The 21,576-nt window shown below is 39.1% G+C and overlaps 1 protein-coding gene across 1 annotated transcript; it reads left to right on the forward strand.

Moving 5' to 3' along the window:
• Nucleotides 1-855: 855 nt before the first annotated feature.
• LOC127648271 (interferon-induced very large GTPase 1-like) lies at nucleotides 856-18,051 on the forward strand. Its single transcript, XM_052132858.1, has 6 exons — nucleotides 856-965; nucleotides 1,769-2,047; nucleotides 2,151-2,774; nucleotides 2,920-3,008; nucleotides 3,179-3,256; nucleotides 10,136-18,051. The coding sequence occupies exons 2-6, from the start codon at nucleotides 2,044-2,046 to the stop codon at nucleotides 14,909-14,911; spliced, it is 5,571 nt and encodes a 1,856-aa protein (XP_051988818.1). The 5' UTR covers nucleotides 856-965; nucleotides 1,769-2,043; the 3' UTR covers nucleotides 14,912-18,051.
• The last annotated feature ends 3,525 nt before the right edge of the window (nucleotides 18,052-21,576 follow it).

Raw genomic sequence — 21,576 nt, forward strand, 5'->3', positions numbered from 1 at the left:
CTTTAAAACATGTTTTATTCATCTGGTTTTATGAATGCAATCAACCTAAACAGCCCAAAAGTAATTGTCAGTCCTGGGGATACATCCAAAATATTTGTATACAAATGTGCATTTTTATTTTTAATTCGAGAGTATTTGAATTTTTAATTTTAATTCGACAGCCTCAACTAAGACTAATGTTAAGTCTGCCTAACATCTTTTGCATTCCATGGAAGAAAGTCATATGTGTTTGGAACAGCAGAAGGGTTGGTGTTAGGGTTAGGAGTAGAAGTAAATGGTGACACAATTATGATTTGGGTGAAAAAAACATTTACTTAATATATTTTTTTAAACACATTATATACTTGAACATTTTGTTGGAAAAAGAATTTGTGTAGAGTTAAGCTGAGCAATATGTAACAAAAAACCATTGCTTCTTGAAGTATAAATGTTTAATGCATTAAATATGAAGAGTGCAGAAGACACAAAGCCATTCTCACAAAGAGTGTCCATAGGAAAACTATCAGGAGAATAAATCAAGACACCCTTTGTACAGGTTTCAGGTCTTAAATCTTCCCAATGAGAAACACTACTCCAGTGGTCATCTTGACCTTTCATTTCACCTTTCACTGCTCAAAAATGTAGATGCCTTCTGCTTAAAATAACAGCATCAGAAACTTTCTTAAGATTTTTTTTCCACCCCAATTTGTAATCTTTATTTCACCATTAAGTCACTGCAGTCTGCATGCCTCTAACAAGAGATTTGATCAATAACATGAAATAAATCTAAAAATCATCATTAAGGTTTTGTATCAGAAGGCACTGTGCCATCACAAAACAAAAACACTTTCACTTTCTTAAATGTCATGTGATTTCAGAGAATGCAGACACTGATCTTGTGTGTATATGGTAAAGAGAACTTTTGTTTTCAGTTTAGAATTCAGGAGGTGTAGAGATGACAGAGAGCGAGAGACTTCCACACTCAGGTTTGGGTTTATTGTTTATGATGAATTTGATCATCTTGTTCTACATTATTATTATAATTTGTATTACATTTTAAGAAGTCTGAATCAGATCTTGATTTGCCAATGCAGGGATATAAGAAATGTTGCTATCGCCTGTGCCAAGAATATTCTATACATGTACTGTAGAAAGCAACAATATATATTGTGACACTCTCCACAGTTCACACTTGCTACAGTACACATTGAGAAGCATTTGATAAACTGTAACATGGGGCACAACATGACAGAACATTTAGAAGGCATATGGATATTTGTAAGTTTCATTTAACTTAAAGGTTTGGCAGGTGATCTCAGGGATATTGCAACAATAGGCCATTCAGGGGTGTTACAGGTCTTACTGGTCTTACAGTGACTTGGACCTTACAGGTAGTGTGGAAGATAAAATACTGAAACATGTTATTGAGAAGTGCTTTGTTTGGATTCAGCAATAATGTCACAAAGTAAATGTGTTGTTTGTACACTTGTAAGATGATAAATGTAAACTGATTAAAGTATGAAATGCAGTATGCTGTGGATTGCATAACAGTCTTGAAAGAACTATTTGTTTTTTTTGTCTAAAACATGACATGCAATACATGCAACTTGCAATCATTCTGCAATTGGTTTCCGTTTTGCCATGTGGTTTACCAGAAGGCATCGCATATACTTTATCTTTGCAAAATGCAAATGCTTTCACACTGGATCCTTATCTGCAGAAAAGTATTGCATATGTGGTGCAAGACATAATGCCTTTAAGCCTGTTTAATATAACATTTTCTCTCCAGTGATATAATAACAGATCCAAATGTAGATGATGCCATGGACAATTCTTCATAGACTCACGGCCTCCCTGGTATAGATAGCAAAGATGACATCAACCAGATTTAGAAGACTTCCCAGTCACTGAAAAGAAAGACACGCATGATCCTGTTAAAAAGAGAGACGTGAAGAAGTATTTCAAATGCAGTCGCCTTCACTTATTTCTGCATCACAACATTGAGCCCCTGACACTGAGGAAAGCACAGACAACTAATCCGGAAGAGCAAACTTAGACTACAGCATGGGTAAGTAAACATAAGCACATTCAATGCCACACAAGCATCAGTGACAAGATCACATTTGTTCATATACTGATGAGTTTCAGAACACTGTTGTTGTTTATTCAAGATCACAGAGTTCCCAATCGGACGATTGTATTATTTGGAAACTCTGCAGCAGTCCAGTTTGGACATGACAATATTCTACTTGGAGAAGCACAGAAGTATCTAAAAAATGCAGAAGAAATATCCAGGATTGTTTCTGAAAAAAGGAAGTTACCAGACCATCAAATCTCAGTGATCACCATGATTGACTTACATGAAACTGAACTTTACCTGGACTCTGTAAATCCTCTCATTGATCAAATAGTGAATGAACATGAAATCCACGCCTTCATCTTTGTGGTGCAACTGGGCCAGTTTACAGATGCTAAAAAGATGGCCATTGAATGGCTTCAGAGAGTATTTGGAGAAAGAGTTCTTCAGTTTGTGATCATTCTCTTCACGTATGAAGAGGAAGAGCGTGACTCTATAAAAGATGATCTGAAGAAGAACACAATTCTACAGCCGTTGCTGAAGAAATGTGGAGGAAGACATCACACCTGCAGCAAGATCATGAACAACCAATCTGAGATGAGTGAACTGATGAAGAAGATTGACCATCTCTTTATAGAGAATAAACAGAAGTGCTACACCAGTGGGATGTACAAAGTACAGTTAAGAGAGAGACAAAACCTGCCAAAGAGTGAAAGTGGTGAGAATTTTTGTGTGTACGTTGAAACATCATTATATTACAGTTTTGGCAGAGCCAAAGAAGCACTATTAACTGTGATCAGTATAAAGCAAAGTAACTTTCTATATAACTTATATAACTTTATTATTTTTGTTTATACACCAAGATCAAGAAACAAAAGAAAACACAAACTTCATTGCTAAAACACTGTGTTTGGGAAGCTATTTGCAGTCTGAAAAAGAAGACAGACAACTGGTAAGAATTGAGTGGGCTATTCATAGTTTTGATTTAAATTGATAATTAAAAGAGAAAATGTGAGGAAAAGAAGCTACAATATAAATGTTGAGAAAAATGAAATGTATATGTTATGAAATATTTTATGACCAACTCAACACAACTTTTTTTTTTTACTCCATTACCTCAAGGATGATGAAGACAACAGGAAAGCTGATTATACATTTCAAACAGACAAGAGAAGGAAGCAGATGGCAGAAGAACAGAGGGTAATGTTGTGTCATGATAAATAAACATGAGGAAGAGTAATTTTGTTTTTCTTCACTAACAATAAATGGTTTATATTCTGGCTGTAGGAGAGTGAATGCCTTGAAATAAAGGAGATCAGCTTCCCTGATATCAATTTAGATGAAATGTTAATGTACTTTATTTATAGATTATGATTTATTGTCAATTTACTTTATTTATAAAGTATTGCAATGAGTGTGTGCAGAGAGGACCAGCCTGTCCCATTACAAACATGCTGCAGAGGGACACCTCTAACCAAAGCTTTAGAGGAGGTGACCCCTCTGGTAGGGTGAGCCCTGATACCTACTGGCGAACCTTGACCGTGCACCTCGTGGGCCAGGGCAATAGCATCCTTCCTGGTTCCCAAGAAGGATGGGGGGTTGTGTCCGATTTTAGACCTTCGAGGCTTGAATCGCTCAGTCAGGCGTTCAATTTCTAAATGTTAACCATCAAGATGGTCATGTCTCAAATCCAACATCACAATTGGTTGGTCACGCATATTTTCATATAGACATTCTTCCACAACACAGGAAGTTCCTGAGGTTCGCTTTTGGGGGCGAAGCTTTCCAATATTGTGTTCTTCCATTCGGCCTAGCCTTATCACCCTGCACATTCAAGAAGTGCATGGATGCAACACTGGCTCCTTTGCGACTCCGGGGCATCCACATTCTGAATTATATAGACGACTGGCTGATACTAGCACAGTCACAAGAACTGGCATTACAGCACAGGGATATCGTCTTATCTTATCTGGTTTCTCTGGGTTTGAGGCTCAACGTCAAGAAAAGCTGCCTCTCTCCCACTCAGAAAACTACCTATCTGGGGATCGTATGGAATTCGATCATAATGCGGGCACAATTGTCTCCCGCTCTAATCGAGTCCATTCAGAACACCCTGAGCAAAGTCAGGCTAGGCCAAGGTTAGACTGTTCGTCTCATGGCATCTGCATCCTCGGTGATCCCTTTGGGCCTTTTGCACATGAGACCATTTCAGTTGTGGCTTTAAGCCAGGGGATTTCATCCAAGGGCAAGTCCCATAAGGCTGATAAGGGTTAGATGTGTAGATGTTTTAGCATAGATGTGGTCCTTCACGGCTTTGTGGTTAGAGTGGGTCTCTTTATAAATGATGCCGAGCCAGGTGAGAGATAACCCGCAAGTGTCTCTTCTACCCGCGGAATCATGGAATACCCCCGTGCCTCAGCACCCACAATAGTTGCATATGCTGACGTCGAAGGCACAAAGACACGGGAAGTATAAGCTGTCCTCCATGAATGAGAAAGCTTGTCGTGGATGTCAACAAAGAAAGGAAGGGACTGGTGTAGCGTTCCCTTCCTTTGGCCACCAGACAGAAATCTGTCTTCCAACTTGGAGCATTTGGGGGTCTCTTGTTCGCATTGCCAGTCTAGCTGTAGTCTGGCCACCGCCCGAGTAACCACCTCGAGCAATTCCACAGCCGCTTTATTATCATGCAAGGAATGCTCAGAGGTGGGTAGCTCAAAGTCCGCAGACTCAAGAGATTTGGCGTCCCCCTCATGAACCGAAGTGGCACCGGAGTGTGATGGACTGGCTGGATCTGGGGAGAGAGCGAGCGATAGGGAAGAACCCGTCTCAACGGGGTTGAGAAGCACAACACACACAGAATGGTCTGAAGACAAAAGTCCTGACAATGCACCTGTGGCGCATCTATTTATAGCCCCTGTACCAGCGCATCCTGCTGATGTTACCGGCGGAGGCTTTAAATTCGAATCAGTTTCATTGATGTGTTGCACACATATTCACAGCTGGTCACTCCTAAAGATGTTCCCAAAGCGCTAAATCAGCACTGCATCAATATGTAGCTTTTGATAGGGAACATTGAAGCAAGTGCTTCTGCAAACCTCAAATGTATAACTCTATAGACTATTACATTACTTTCTCTTCTCTCGCCTAGGAAAACGTTTCATGTATATGAAATAAATCCATCATTTTAATCTCACAGACAAGTCTTCTCTATTTTTGCACAACCATTGGTTTACAGACTATATGACCTTAAAGTGATTCAACAATCTGTCATAATCTTGTAAAATGTGTATATTAACGGTTCGAAATCGGCTTCAAATTTTGCTTCATCATCATAACATTTCAGTTATTCTGTAGAATTTATTACTGGCTATCAAAATAAATAAGCCATATTTATTCACCACACTATGGAAATATAGTATTTATTAAATCCAATTCTCAGGCACAACACCAAATAACTAATTCATCCTCATCTTAATCAAATGAGTCACCCTGTGCCATTAATACAGAGTTAATTTAATTACTCGCATTATGTTGGAGAACAATCTACTAAGCTCCAAACCATATGCTTAAGTTTAATAAATATCAGACCATGGATATTCATCCTATTAGTGTGGATGCGCCTCCTAATTCAATGACAAATCACCACTTTAAATGATGTCATATGTATGCACATGTAAGCATGTATCCTGACGTCGGTTCACAAATTATCCAGAAATGTAATCCAACAAACCATTTGTTAACACTTTATAATAACTACACTGTATGAAGTTGCATTAGTTTATCAACAATTGATCATTTATAAATTATTGTTCCTACATTTATAATCTACATACAAATAGTTTTTATTTGTTTATATTCATTGTAGCAAATTTTTTATTATTGTTTAATAAGTAAATTTTTCAGCAAAACTAGGCCATTAACAACCTTGAATGTGGACCACTTCTGTTATCAGCCATACAAAAATATTACATTATGCTGCTCTATATTACATGTTAGCAACATGAGTCATCATATTATTATCATTAATTATAATTTCATTATTTTGAAACAAACTTAAAATATTAAAAAGAAAATAAAGCATAAATATTGTCCAGCAGCATCTCTGATGCCCAGATGCCAAAGCTGATATTGCCTTTAATTGAAAAACTATTATTTTAATCACAAAAATAATTTTTGTGAGTTTTGTGATTTGTTTTTCTTTATTTTGTATTAACCTTGTTTGAATGTTTGACTATTGCCACATCAGCATTCTCTCCCTCTCCTGGCCTCCTTACCTGTTAAACGCAACATATTAAATAGTCTCTAAAACAAGCCCCACCTGTGCATGCTGGCACTCTCATTAACGGAGAAATCAACCTATTAAATTACAGGCGGCCCCAGTTCAAGTTCATCACTGTACAAGTACATTTCCAACTCATCACAAAAAAATGTAATTACCTTAATTTAAAAGGTTCAAATGAACCTTTCAGGCCCCATTCCCACTGGGACTATCCGGTACAGCACATTGGTAACTCGCTCAAGAACAATTAATGGCCCAATAAAACGTTTACACACTGTATTCTTCAACCACACCAACTCCCCTTCCATATAAAACTGATGGGAAACGTTTAGATCAAAACACTTTTTCTGCCTTCCCGATGCTCTTGTCTGATGCGCTTGAACTGCCTCCACAATCAACTGGCAAAATAATTTCTTGTCCAAATGCATACTACTCCTATAAGCCATCAGTACATATGGTAGGAGAGTATCCCAATTTTATTGATTGTTATCCACAAACAAGGAAAGCATTGAAAGCAACATGCAATTAAAACGCTCCACCAAGCCTTTAGATTGTGGATGATATGCCATGGTTTGCGTTTTATGCATCTGGAGTAGTCTACACAATTCTTTAGATAACATCAATTAAAATCCATTCCTGCACAAGAACCTTAGTCACTGATGCTGCTTCTTGATTTGGGAGAGGAAATGCCTCCATCCATTACTTCTTGTTCTCAGCAGTTAAAGGAAGGAAGCCCAGTATATGAACTGCAACGAAAGAGTGCAATGGAGTGTGACAATTTAGAACTCTTATGAGACGCACACTCCTTGCACTCACTGCACCACCTCTTCATATCTGCAAACCAATGGGGTTAATAAAATCAATTCCTCACTTTCGCTTGCAGTTTTTGAATGCCCAAATGACCAAAATTATGCAAAATTTTCAAAACATCCAGGACAATAAGTCTCTGTAAAACAACCTGAATTGACTCTGCATCGCTATTAAATGACAGTTTACGTACCAGCCGATCCCCCTCAAAATAGATAAAAATCCCGGAACTCAGCATACATCTTCACCTCGGCATGCCCCTCCCCTCAAGCGCAATTGCACCACCAGCTGCAAAACCTCATCCCGCTTTTGCACTTGTGCCAGTTCATCTTACGACTGACCCTCATCCCCCCCAACCCATCCTCTAAGGGCAATACTTCATGCACAATGCAAACATTAGCATCCATACTCAAATTCTGTGAACCATGGCTATCACAAAAGGATGGCAACTGCAAAAGTGCATCAGAATGAACATGTTTTAGTTTGAGGCGAAGAAAAACTTTTTCTGAAGTTGGCCAGCTGTTCAACCCACCTGGCCAACTGTCCCTCTAGCCCCTGAAAATGATGAATTAGGATCACTGGCATCAGTGTCCAGAATAAGTAGCTTGTGCAGGTTAGGATATGCCAACACTGGTGTCGTTATAGGGGCCATCTTCAGACTTACAAAATGTTAACAATCATCCCACTTAAACATCTGACCCCTCTCTGTAAAACGAGGTAATATGAAGCCAACCCCACAAAACTCTACACCTTAGATTGATTAATCAGCACTGGCCATTCCCTCAAAGCTTCCACCTTAACGGGATCTGCTCGGACCCCGTTACTAGATATAATGTCTCCCAGATATTGAACTTGGGTGGCAAACATTGTGCATTTCGATGGCTTAATTTTCAGATTGGTTCACCGCAACTTGCAGAGGACCTCACCCAAACATTGTAAACGTTCTTATAATGTGCTCCAGAGAACAATAATATCATCTAAATATACCAGGCATGTGGTCCACTGCAAGTCTGCCAACACAGAATCCATAAGCTGCTGAAAAGTACCTAGCACGTTGCATAATCCGAAACTAAGGACAATAAACTCAAATAGCCCTTGCCTAGTTATAAACACAGTCTTATTCTTATCTCTGGGGTCCACCTTAACCTGCCAGTATCCACTAGCCAGGTTGAGAGTGGAAAACCAACAAGCATGGGAGAGACTATCCAGTGTATCATCAATACTTGGATACGCATGCTTCATTGTCACATCATTTAACTGCCTGTAATCGACACAACAATGGTGAGATCCATCCTTCTTCTGTACTGGGACGATGGGGGCTGCCAACGGACTGCATGACGGTTGTAGCCTGCATGAAGAGGAACATGACACGGAGGCAAATCAATAAGTCGAGCATCACCAGTATCAATTTGTTGTAATATAATTTTGGTCCTGCCCAAATCCACCTCATGTCGACTAAAAACTTTTTTTATACAATGATTCTCATATAGCTTGCATTTCTAACCCCCCAAAACTCTTCTCACGCAGCTCATTTCCCTGCTCCTAGGGAATCCCCCCCCCACCACCACTACTATTCAAAGCAGCGTACCAACCTTCATACTGCGCCACAAAGCATGAGTATCATCAGTTATGTTAATCATGTGAACCGACAACTGTCCCTTATCCACCCAACACACTACCCTAGCAACTAGGAGGTCGCAATGAGTGCCCAGGGACACAGAGGGCTCTAACATGTGTACTCTGGCAGGAGCTCTTTTCAGCCAAATTAATAATGGCACAGAAACAGTCACAATGTCTAGCTCGGAGGATTATGAGTTCATAGAAATAGGGTAGCAGGCTAGCAAACCATCTGCTTGGTGAGTTAATCAGGAGCTCCCCTATCCAGGCCCAGTCCTATATCTATCGAATACATCTCCCTTTTCAACTAACTAGCTATCTTCACCGGCAGAGACACTAGTTTCCCCAAAAGTCCATTGAGTGTTCCCCACAGAGTAATTGGAGCTCTGTCACCACGTCAGCATGCTCTCCCAGCCCCCTTACCTATTAAACACAACATCTTAAATAGTCTCTAAAATAAGCCCCACCTATGCAGCCAGCACACTGCTTATTATTATTATTAATTATTAATTACAGGCAGCCCCAGTTCAAGTTCAAGTTCAAGTTCTTCACTGTCAATGTACTCAGACATTTATGCTTATAATTTAAGACAGATTTGACATAATTTACTTAACCTGAGAATAATAAAAATAAGGTAAAAAAGTCTTAAATTGCACACCCTATTACATGGCGGCCAACGTGGGGCTTGAAATAGATATAGTAAATCACCATGAGAAAAGGTAACCCTATAAGACCACAAAAAAGGATAAACGATTCAGAGTAACTGTTAATAAAAAACAACATTAGAAATGCGCACAATAGCTCTAAACTCTAGAACTCTAGACGGCAGGTCTCGAGGAAGGCAAGAGCCGAATGAGACAGAGTAGGGTGGTTAAAATGGTCAGTGAAGGACGCTTCACAGTGTTTTATTCAAAATTATACATGTAGGGATACTTGTATACATGAATAGAACAACAGACTTCAGTTTGATAAAAATGAACTGAGCGAACTGATGGTTACCATGTTGTAAAATTCTGAAATAAGTTTAATACAAAGGAAAGATTAAGCAATTGTAAAATATAAATACAATGTAAAACTCATGAAAGCTGAATGCTGGCTACAGGAAAAGTAAAAATATATGATTATGCATAACAAGGTATTAACAAAAATTAAGGGAGTACTGCCGGACATAATACAGAGTACAGCAGCGCAGAGAGTTCAGAGTTAGAAATAAAGACAACAGTGTATGTAATGCAAAAAACAATAAACAAAGATTGTGTGATGTATTTTTGTAATACATACAGAACAAATATGTGTCTACAAGTTTGTTAACAAGACAAATATGCACTGAAATGTGCACACAAAGAAATACTAAAACTGTGATGTTTATTTTATAGGACGAAATGGCCAAAGAGATTGCAACAGAAGATAAGGGGCTTCAACAAAAATTTAAGCAGCTAATTCAAAGACTTCATCTTGAGAGCTCACTTTCCTATAAACTGAGAGCTGCAGATGTTCTTCAGTTAACTGCACATTCATTACAGTCTCATGAGTCTTGTGCCGAAGAGAAACTGGTTCAGACTTTCATTCAAAAACTACTGATCATGGACTACAGAGCAAGATACATTAACAAAGAATCTTTAAAAATGGATAACATACATCGAAGACACAATAATTCATCTGAAGACGAGGATGAAGCATCTGATGATATTTTTAAAGATTCATGCTTTTCCAATCAAGGAAAGATACAAACAGATCCTGTTCACTCAATGGATGTACAGATGGCCGTGTTTCATTGTGCTGATAGTTTCCTGAAACAGCTGATGGTGACTAAACTGTCTCAGTGTCAGTATGCTCTGCCTCTGCTTGTACCTGATCCATTCACACAACACATTGAGTTTCCTCTCTGGACATTCAGACAAATCAACAAGAGCTGGAAGACATTTAGTGATACAGATAAAATTTTTGGTAAAAGCCAGCCAATCTGTAAGGCAGAAACTCCAATGGTGTGTTTCTTCAGGTTTGGCTCAGTGTCCTCATCCAAGTCTCAGCTGATGAACAGTCTGATCAATGAGAAACACAACACATTCTTCCACAGGAACTGCCCAGGCAGCAGCAGAACCAGAGTACTGATGGATGGAGTGGTGGAGATCGCCTGGTACTGCCCGTCTGGAAAAAACACGGATATATTTACTGAATGTGTTGCGTTCTGTAATCTACATGGTGATGCAGGAGACCATGAGAAACAGCTGCAGATCCTCAATGAAATGTCCTCAGTCAATGTTGTTCTTCTACCACAGCTTGAAAGGAATGACAAAAGTGCAACAAAAATCCAAAATCTATACAGAGACAGAAAGCCACTCATTTGCCTCCTTACTGAGAATGATTCTACTGTAATTAAGATGAGGAAAGGGAAATACAAAATAGGTTTGAAAGACAGAAATCAGTCAGATGTTTCTGAAGAACTCAGAAGAGCTATAAATGATTGTCTCTCAATCTCATCTTCAGAATCATCTTCCATTTTCAGACTTGAAGATGTGTCCAAACACTCAGATATTAGAGTAGATGAAGATGATGATGAAGACTGTAAGATGGCAAAAGAAGCAGCTCAGCAGATGATGAGATTACTGAAGAATAAAGATCTGACAAAAATCAAAGAATCATTTCTGCCCTGTCAGGGAAAACTGTGGCATCAGTGGTGTCAGACGAACAAAGAACTACATCGACCTCAAGGAAATGAACTTGAAAGGGAAATAAGTAGAAAACAAACAGATAAAAAGAAAATCCGTGAGCTACAACATGAATCCAAGATGAGTGAGTTTATGAAGTGCTTTATCAAAGAAATGAACTTGCATGCTGCAAATAAAAATATTTATTTTCTTAAATGGCTCGGAATCCTCTTGGATGAACACACCTCAGTTGAACTTTCTGCTCTACATCACAAGTATGATAATAAGTGGTCAAGTATCTTAAAACTGAAAGAGAACAATGAAAAATCAGAGCAACTCAAGTCTGAACAAACAGAACTTGAGGAAATATCTCAAGAACTTCAAGGTGCAACCTTTGGTTTGGAGCACATCCTGAGAGAGATCGGTCAGATCTATGAATCATGTTCATCTGTGAAGAAGAACAAGAAATGTCTGCAGATTCACTTCTCTTCTCTCCCGAGTCTTGCAGCAGAGATGATGATCTCTGGATTTCCTCTGGAGCTAATGGATGGAGATGCTGCTCATGTTCCTGTGATCTGGATCTCTGCTGTTCTAGATGAACTCATCAGGAAACTGGGAGATCAGAGAGTGTTTGTGCTGTCAGTTTTAGGGATTCAGAGCTCTGGGAAATCCACCATGTTGAATGCCATGTTTGGACTGCAGTTTGCCGTCAGTGCTGGCAGGTGCACCAGAGGAGCTTTCATGCAGCTGGTCAGAGTGACAGGGGAGATCAAAGCACAGCTGAAGTTTGACTATATTCTGGTGGTTGATACTGAAGGACTTCGTGCTCTAGAACTGGCTGGAAGATCAACAAGACATCATGACAATGAAATGGCCACATTTGTTGTGGGTCTTGGAAATCTGACATTGATAAACATCTTTGGAGAAAACCCATCTGAGATGCAGGACATTCTTCAGATTGTTGTTCAGGCCTTCCTGAGGATGAAGAAGGTCAGACTGAATCCCAGCTGCATGTTTGTGCATCAGAATGTTTCAGACATCACAGCTGGAGAGAAAAACATGGAGGTAAGGAGACGACTGCTGGAGAAACTGGATGAAATGACAAAACTTGCGGCAAAAGAGGAAGTCTGTGATGCAGAAAGATTCAAAAATGTAATTAATTTTGATGTTCAAAATGATGTGAAATATTTTTCACAGCTTTGGGAGGGCAGCCCACCCATGGCACCACCAAACCCAAACTACTGTGAAAATGTACAAGATCTAAAGAAAACTATTCTTTCTCATGCCTCAAAATCAGATGGCATGATGTTGAAATACCTGAAACAACGTATTCAAGATCTCTGGGAGGCTTTACTGAATGAACGATTTGTGTTCAGCTTCAGAAATTGTCTTGAGATTTCAGCATACAAGAAGCTAGAGACAAAATACAGCAAGTGGACCTGGAGTCTCCGCAGTGCCATGCTGGAGACTGAAAACAAGCTACACAACAAAATAGAAAATGAAACAATTCATGAGGTTGAGGAAACACATCTTCAAAGAGAACTGAAAGAGAAAAGTGGAGAAGTGAAAAAATCTATGTTGGAATTCTTTGAGAAAGACATAGATAAAGAAATTCTGATTCAATGGAAAACTTCATTTGAGATAAAAATCAAAGAGCTTCAAGAAAACATTGTGAGAGAAACAAAGAGGAAATTAAATGAAATTCTTCAGCAGCGAGATCTGAAGAAAAAGATTGAAGCTCAGAAGACACATCATGAAAACACTCTCTTTGAAAAGAGCAAAATATTTGCCTTAAAATTCAAAGACAAAGCAAATGATGAAGAAACACTGAAGAAAGAGTTTGATTGCTTTTGGGAAGAGTGTGTTAAGAAAATCATCACAGACACTCCTCAAATCAAAGACATTGACATATTAAGAGACTTGAAAGAGCTCCTCAGTGACATCTATAAAAGTGCTCCTGTTGACCGCAAGAGGGCGAGCAGGGATATTTTTCTTGTGCCAAATTTTTCAGATTATGTACAGTTAAAGAAATCCAGTGGAAAAAAAGGAACTGTTATAAATTTCTACAGAGGAGCAAAAGATTGGCTTGGATTTTCTCTGTCTAAAGAGGATGAAACCAGAATAAAAACTTTAATTACTGATGTTGCTCACCAAACAGACAAAATGATTATGTCATACAATATTGCAAAGATGGGATACAACAAAAGTTATATTCAAAAAGTCACAGATTACATCATGACAAGAGTAACAGAACATCAACAAGGACCAGTGAACTATGTGCTTAATATTCAGTTCTTCATGGATTTAGCACTTTCCATCTTTAAGAAAGCAAATGAGAAATTCACTGACCAACACAAAATGTTCAGGAAAGCAAATGATCCTCTTCTCTATTTGGAAACAAAGAAAGAGGAGTACTTCAGTATTTTCCAGAAATACTGTTTAGGAGCAGCATCAACTGCCATTTTTGGTGAGATCATCTGTCAGAAACTGAAAGATCCCATTGAACAGAGTGTCTACAAAAACACTGCCAGAGATTTAGCAGATGAAATAAAAACAAACTGTGAATCACTGAATGGAAACAGATCTAAACTGGAGAAACACATCCTGAAGACACTGGCAGAAGAGGAGAATTTTGACATGGACATGAACTACATTAAAAATCCCAGAGATCACTTCATGAGATTCATCAGAGCTGAAGTCAGTCAGTACATCACTGATAAGTTCAGTGTCAGTGTTCGGCCCAAGATGATGAAGAACATCAAACTCCTGCAGGAGAAGATCATGAACGCAGCTCATGAATCTACTGAACATGTTCAAGTGAACAGTGGAGATGTTGATTTGTGGTTGAAGTGTTTCACACAGAAGCTCTCAGAAATGCTGATATTCTCTGAAAGAGACCTCAGTGGAGTTAATCATGATGATTTTGATGATGTCAACCTCATAGAAGATGTGATAAGCAAAGAACTTCCTGCTGTAATATATGACATAAGCAGTAAATTCAATAGAGTATCTTTTGAAGTAAATCTGGAACATAAGGACAGGCCAGATGAGATTCTGATTGGTCACTTGTGTCAGTGCTGTTGGGTTCAGTGTCCTTTCTGTGCTGCCATTTGCACCAACACAATAGAAGACCACGAGGGAGATCACTGTGTTTCTTTCCATCGAGTTAATGGACTTAACGGGACATACTATAGGGATACAACAAATTTGTCTACTCAGATCTGCACAACAGCTGTAGCAAGTAGTGATCTTTCATTTTATCCAAATGAATCAGATGAATTAGTCCTCTGGAGAGATTACAGAACAGCAGGTCCTCATTTTGCTAACTGGTGCATCACCCCTGATGTCTCGGAACTGCCATACTGGAAGTGGTTTGTGTGCAGATTCCAGAAAGTTCTGGAAAAACACTATAATAAAACATTCCAGGAGAGTGGAAAGATCCCAGATAAATGGAGAGAATATACAAAACAGGAAGCTATTGAGAGCTTAGATAAATACATCTAATGAAGCAGATTTAGAAATAATTGTTTCTACAGTCCCTGAATACAGTTTGGATGCTTGTGCTCCATGCTTTTGCATCTTAACCTCTAATTTTCATATCAGAAGCTCGGCACTGTGCTCAAAAACCTAATTTAGCACCAACACCAAAACAAGAGATTTTTGTGACTGAAATATAACTACAAAATTACATATCCTTTCAAAGTGGTCTATCAGCCTCCTATTGCCGGTCGTTTACATTCCTGAAATGGGACAACACAGCTGCCTTCACACAGATGGACGCCAAAGAAAGTCCCTACTTTCAGCTTAAAATCCACTTGCTGCACATACTGCAACAGACTTCAATAAAAGATTGCATTTCTTGAACAAAGTTACTTGTGGTTCTGCCACCCCTGAAGGAACACACAGGAAAGTGTCACTGTGGACCACCTCAGCCTACAGATGGTGAGTCCTGTGAAAATAGCATTCCCCGACAGGCTATACTGAGCCCAGATAAGCAGCAGTATATGTGTCAGAAGAAACTGATGAAAGTGAGAGCACAAACCAATGGCATAAATGGGGAGCTAGACCCAAAAGTGCTAGAGACATCAGACTGTCACAAGTATTACATATTGCAGCATTAGCATCTTCCACCCCAGAAATGGATATGACCCAACTAGCAAAAACTGGTATTCTTCCACCCCCAATACATCTTGAATATAGATTTGAACCACCAATTAATGTGGATGAAGAAACTGAAAGCATGCTCAGACATAGACCACATCAGTCTAAAATTGCAGCTAGAAGGTGCTCAAGATTCAGCAGTTAGCAGTGTTCTGCTGAGATTACAGCTGAGCCCAACACTCTGATAGTGGGTGACTCTATCATTAGAAGCATTGATAACCGGGGGGCTACCACTAATTGCTGCCTCCTCAGTCAACTGTTTCTGATGTAAAAAGGAACTTCAGATCATCCTGATGAATCATAAGACTGTAAATTGGGTTATTATTACATGTGGGGAAAAAATATATTCGGGGCGAGCAGTCAGAACTCCTTAAGAAGGATTTCAATGAACTCTTGGAAGATTGAAAATTAATTCATATGTGGACCACTCCCAGCCCGACGAACAAATATGTATTCTCGGTTGCTCAGCCTAAACACATGGCTGCACAGAACCTGCAATATAAGAAGACTGAACTACATTGACAAAGTCAAAGAGAACTGTTTAAATCAGTTGGCCTTCACCCAAACAAACGTGGTGCAAAAGTGTTAAAGGACAATATCTACTTCTACCTCCTTCTTCCATCTGCAATGTACACAAATCCACTCAAATTGGATGGCACACAAACACCACAGCAGTGTCAGGGTGACCTTGTATTGATTGATAAATCCTACAAAACATAGCACAGCCACAACATTCACTGCTCAGGGACATAATCCAGGCAAAGCCCCACCCATAGGGCATACTACAGTCGGAATGTGATGAATTGGAACTGTTCCACATCATCCTTCTTCTGATCTCGGTGAACAACATGCTCGGAAGTTGCACCAGTGGATTTGTCGGCTTGCCATCGCCTGCTTCACCAAGCAGTGTATGCTTTACCTGTTGTGTACCTGTTAGTTCTATTACTCTGTTCCTCAGTACAAAGAGTTTTACCACTTCACGTTTATGACTGTGCATTTCTTCTGTATATTTGAGCCTCTGTCGTTGCCACAGTGGAGTGGAAAAGTTTACTCACCCTCCATTCCTTATGCTGTTACCAGCAGACATTTGTCTATTGGACTGCCATTGCTCCAGGAAGAAACGGCACAAGAAACGGGTCAAGGGGGGTGGCGTTTTGTTGCATTTAAGGAGATCTCTCTGTGCTGCTGCTGCATCCACACCCGTGGCACTACCCAATCTCCATCTGAATCAGAATCAGAAATCATCCTTGAAATGACTGGTTTTATTCATCAAAATTCTTATTCCTGTTTTGAGTTATTGAGGTTGGCAACCAGGCATGTCTCAACATGAATGCATGTCCGCAGAAGATAAATAAATCTCCTGGTGATTTTAACTTCATGGGTTCCCCAAAGGCTGTTGGTCAGGGTGAAGGTATAGCTACTATTTTTAAAAGCTGTTTTAAATGCTGATAATTGCCAGTAGAAACTTACTCTAGCTTTGAGGTTCAGCTACGTAAATTAGATTTGCTTAGCCCTGTTCTTTGTGCACTTATTTAAGTCAAGTCATTTTTATTTGTATAGCGCCTGCACAACACATCTTTATTTAGGATGTAATATAGATAATAATGTAACAGGGGAAGTTATGGCAGGTAATGCTCTTAAAAAAATCTGTAACCGAATTACATTTTTAGCTAGGAAAGCAGAGGTACTTGATGTACACACTTTAAAGTTGCTTGCAGTTGCATTGATACAGCCTCATTTTGATTATGCAGCAGTATTCCAATTTAGTAGTATTTCTCAAAGAACAAAAGATAGACTTCAGAAAGCTCAAAATAAAATGTTAAGATTAATAATAAAAATGCATCCCCATACTCATTTTATAGATCATGTTTTTTGGACAATAGAGGAAAGAGTGAATTTCTTAAAATTGGGAATTACCCATAAAATCATAAATCATTTGGTGCCAAGATATTTGGATAACTACATTGACATGGTAAAAGACTGGGATACCTATGGTACAAGGGGTAGTGATTATATTATCTACCCATGCAGGTTCATAAGTTTGATGGGGAAAAATACCTTTTTATACTCTAGTGCAGTTGTTTGGAATAAACTACCAGTCTTTGAAGAGTATAATAAATGTGAGAAGTTTTAAGATAGAGGCTAGAAGATGTAGTTTTTGAAGGTTTGATTGTAAATGAGTAAACTGCTAAACTCAGGCTTGTCTGTATTTTAAGTGTTGACTGAAAATTAATTGCAGTTTTAATATGTTGTAAATTGGGTATTTTGCATTGTCACCTATACGTGCCTAAATCTTTTTAAATTACCCAGAGGACCACAATGGAAATAAGCTTTTGGCTTTATTGTGTTTGTTTTTATCCACAACAGTTTTTGTGAATTGCATGGCATGTATGTATATCATTGTTGTACAATTTTTTGTAAGCAAAACTTGTCAAATACATAAAATCAAATAAAAGAGCAGCTTTACAGAAAATCATGCATTAACAGAAAATGATCCCATAAGTCTTTGAGTCATCATTGTTTAGTTGGATTAAATACAATTATGAATTGTATATAAAAATAAGTAATTAAATTACATTTGTATTTAGAAACCCAGTGAGCAAGCTGAAGGTGACTGTGGCAAGGAACACAAAACTCCATAAGATGTTGGTTAATGGAGAAAAATAGCCTTGGGAGAAACCAGACTCACTGTGGGGGCCAGTTCCCCTCTGACTAACCCCACCCTAACCCTAAACCAGACTCACTGTGGGGGCCAGTTCCCCTCTGACTAACCCCACCCTAACCCTAAAGCAGACTCACTGTGGGGGCCAGTTCCCCTCTGACTAACCCCACCCTAACCCTAAAGCAGACTCGCTGTTGGGGCCAGTTCCCCTCTGACTAACCCCACCCTAACCCTAAACCAGACTCACTGTGGGGGCCAGTTCCCCTCTGACTAACCCCACCCTAACCCTAAACCAGACTCACTGTGGGGGCCAGTTCCCCTCTGACTAACCCCACCCTAACCCTAAACCAGACTCACTGTGGGGGCCAGTTCCCCTCTGACTAACCCCACCCTAACCCTAAAGCAGACTCACTGTGGGGGCCAGTTCCCCTCTGACTAACCCCACCCTAACACTAAAGCAGACTCACTGTGGGGGCCAGTTCCCCTCTGACTAATCCCACCCTAACCCTAAACCAGACACACTGTGGGGGCCAGTTCCCCTCTGGCTAATCCCACCCTAACCCTAAACCAGACACACTGTGGGGGCCAGTTCCCCTCTGGCTAACATCATGAATATAATGCCAATATTACTTATGTATAGTGCAAGTCATAGTTTAATATTATTAAACTAAGTAAGCGTTAAAGGCCAGTGTTTAAACAAGACTTTGTTTAAACTATAAGATTAATTGCTAATGTCTTTGAAATTCATCCTGGTTTAACTGCAGAAGTTCATATAGAGCTTTTGTTAGTTGGCTGGTTAAGGCTTTTGTTGGCAAGAGTGTTGTCCATCATTAGACCAAGGTGATGCAGGTAGAGATCAGTGAGGTGCTTCGCAGTTCAACCACCCGTTAATTTCAGTGAGGTCTATCCTAAATCCAAGGTTCTGACACAATTTCATTAATACACTCTGCTAATTTGTGAGAATTGTGAAATTTCATCAGGTTCTGAAGAAATATAAAGTTGTGTATCGTCAGCATAGCAGTGGAAACTTATTCCACGATTCCTGATAATATCTCCCAGGAGAAGCATATACATGGAGAAAAGCAGAGGCCCTAAATCTCATCCCTGTGGCACTCCATACTTGACTTTTGTTTGATTTGACAATTCCTCGTTTACACAGACAAAGTGGTAATGGTCTGATAATTTGAGATTATCAGATTATATAATATAATTAGCCAGTTCTCCAGGATCAAGTTGTGGCTTCTTAATAAACGGTTTGAAAACCGCCATTTTAAAGTTTCTTGGGACATGTCCTAAGGATAGCGAGGAGTTATTAATATTAAGAAGAGGTTCTGAGTTTATAAGAGGAATACCTCTTTTAAGAGTTTGGTTGGCATTGGATCTAACATACATGTTGTGGCTCTTGATGTTTCGATACGTTTTGTTAGCTCTTCATGACCTATGATAGAAAAGGATTGAAGTTGCACATGAGGAAAATTATGAGACATTGTTTTCTGAGGTGTTGTGACAGATGATTGCATAATTCCAATTTTATTTCTGATTATTAAAATTTTATCAATAAAAAAATTCATGAAGTCATTTCTCTTGTGCTGCAACGTAATATCTGGTTCTGTTGAGGCTGTCTTCCTAACAATTTAGCCACAGTACTGAATAAACACCCAGGATTGTTGTGGTAATTTTCTATGAGTTTGCTAAAATATGCGGACTTGGCAGCTTTTAGTGCCTGTCTGTAGCTACAGACACTATCCTTCCATGCACCACGAAATACCTTTAATTTTGTATTCTTCCACTTGCGCTCCATTTTCTGAGCTCTTGTCTTGAGAGCATGAGTGTGATCATTGTACAATGGTGCAGGGCTTTTTTCTTTAATTTTCTTTCATCGAAGGGGGGCAACACTATCAAGAGTGCTAGAGAAGACTGCATTTATATATTTTGTTATTTCCTCAAGTTCTTCTGGGCTTTGGGGCTTACTAAGTGTATGAGATAGATCTGGAAGATTATTAGTGAAGCTATCTTTAGTGGTCGAAAGAATACTTCTACCTGAATGATAGCGTGGTGCAGATTGAGTTCCACTAGTTGATTGCAGCATACAAGAGACAAGGTAATGATCCGAGATGTCATCGCTCTGTGGTAGAATTTCTATTATAACAACATCAACTCCATATGACAGAATTAAATCTAGGGTATGATTATTGTGATTGGATTGGAGTTGGTCGTGTCACATTTTGTCTGACTCCAAGCGAGTTGAGAATATCGCTAAATGCTAATCCCATTATGTCCTACGTGTAAGGAAATCAGAATAAGGCCCGGGTGATCTATACACTGTAGCAAGGGTAAAAGCGACATAGTTGTTTTATTTATATCTGACGGTGTCACATTAAGCATTATTAGTTCAAAGGACTTAAACTTATATCCTATCCTCTGAGTAACACCACTGTAAATTGTTGTAACACCTCCTCCTCGACCCTTCAGATGAGGCTCATGTTTATAACAATAACCTGGGGGAGTAGTGTCAAGTTATTCAGGGAATTTTACACATCGGCATCTGCCTCTAACTCAAAAAAGAGCATCAGTCATTCACAAAAACACTCCAAAATGACTTTTCAGAAGTTGTATTCATTTATCAACAGACTCCACAACAGATTTAACAGTCATCAGATCCAAGATTCAGATTGTCCAATTAAACTCAGTTTCAGTTCAATTCAGTGGCACACAAATCCAGATAATCACATCTGTTTGTTCACTTAGCTTCCTTCATGAATTTGCCTTTTAAATTGCTTTCTTATCCACTTTGATTAAACTTTCTTACTTGCTAGATTTTGTTAGGTTTTGTTTTGTTGATAACCTTAAAGAAATAAAATAAACACTAACATTACTATTAGCTGTGATGGACTGGCGACCTGTCCAGGGTGTCCCCTGCCTTTCGCCCAATGTTAGCTGGGATAGGCTCCAGCCCCCCATGACCCTGTACACAGGATAAGCGGTTGACGATGGATGGATGGATGGATTACTATTAGCATTTGCTTAAATATAAACAAAATACAATGTGAATAACATTTTCTTACAACTCAACATTCACTTATTTCCATGTTTAAGCATTTCTTCTCTTGTTTAACTACAATGTTGTACCATTGCACATTGAATTAATAAACTGAAACAACTTGTGTTTACAAATCACTTTTACTCAGTGTAAACACAAACACGAACTATATGAACATTAACTCCAAACGTGAATGTTTCATAATATAAGTCAAGAGAAAGTTATTCAACCCTTTCCCGACTAGAAAGTGTTTGATCCTACCATCAGCATCCCTGGGATGACCGTTCGCTGGTGCCTTCTTTCCGT

The sequence above is a fragment of the Xyrauchen texanus genome, chromosome 8 (genome assembly GCF_025860055.1).
Source record: "Xyrauchen texanus isolate HMW12.3.18 chromosome 8, RBS_HiC_50CHRs, whole genome shotgun sequence".
Classification (NCBI taxonomy): domain Eukaryota; kingdom Metazoa; phylum Chordata; class Actinopteri; order Cypriniformes; family Catostomidae; genus Xyrauchen; species Xyrauchen texanus.

Coding starts and splice junctions, on each gene's coding strand:
- LOC127648271 (XM_052132858.1), top strand. Junction 2,775..2,919: donor CCTGCCAAAGAGTGAAAGTG/GTGAGAATTTTT, acceptor TTATACACCAAG/ATCAAGAAACAAAAGAAAAC. Junction 3,009..3,178: donor AAAAAGAAGACAGACAACTG/GTAAGAATTGAG, acceptor CATTACCTCAAG/GATGATGAAGACAACAGGAA.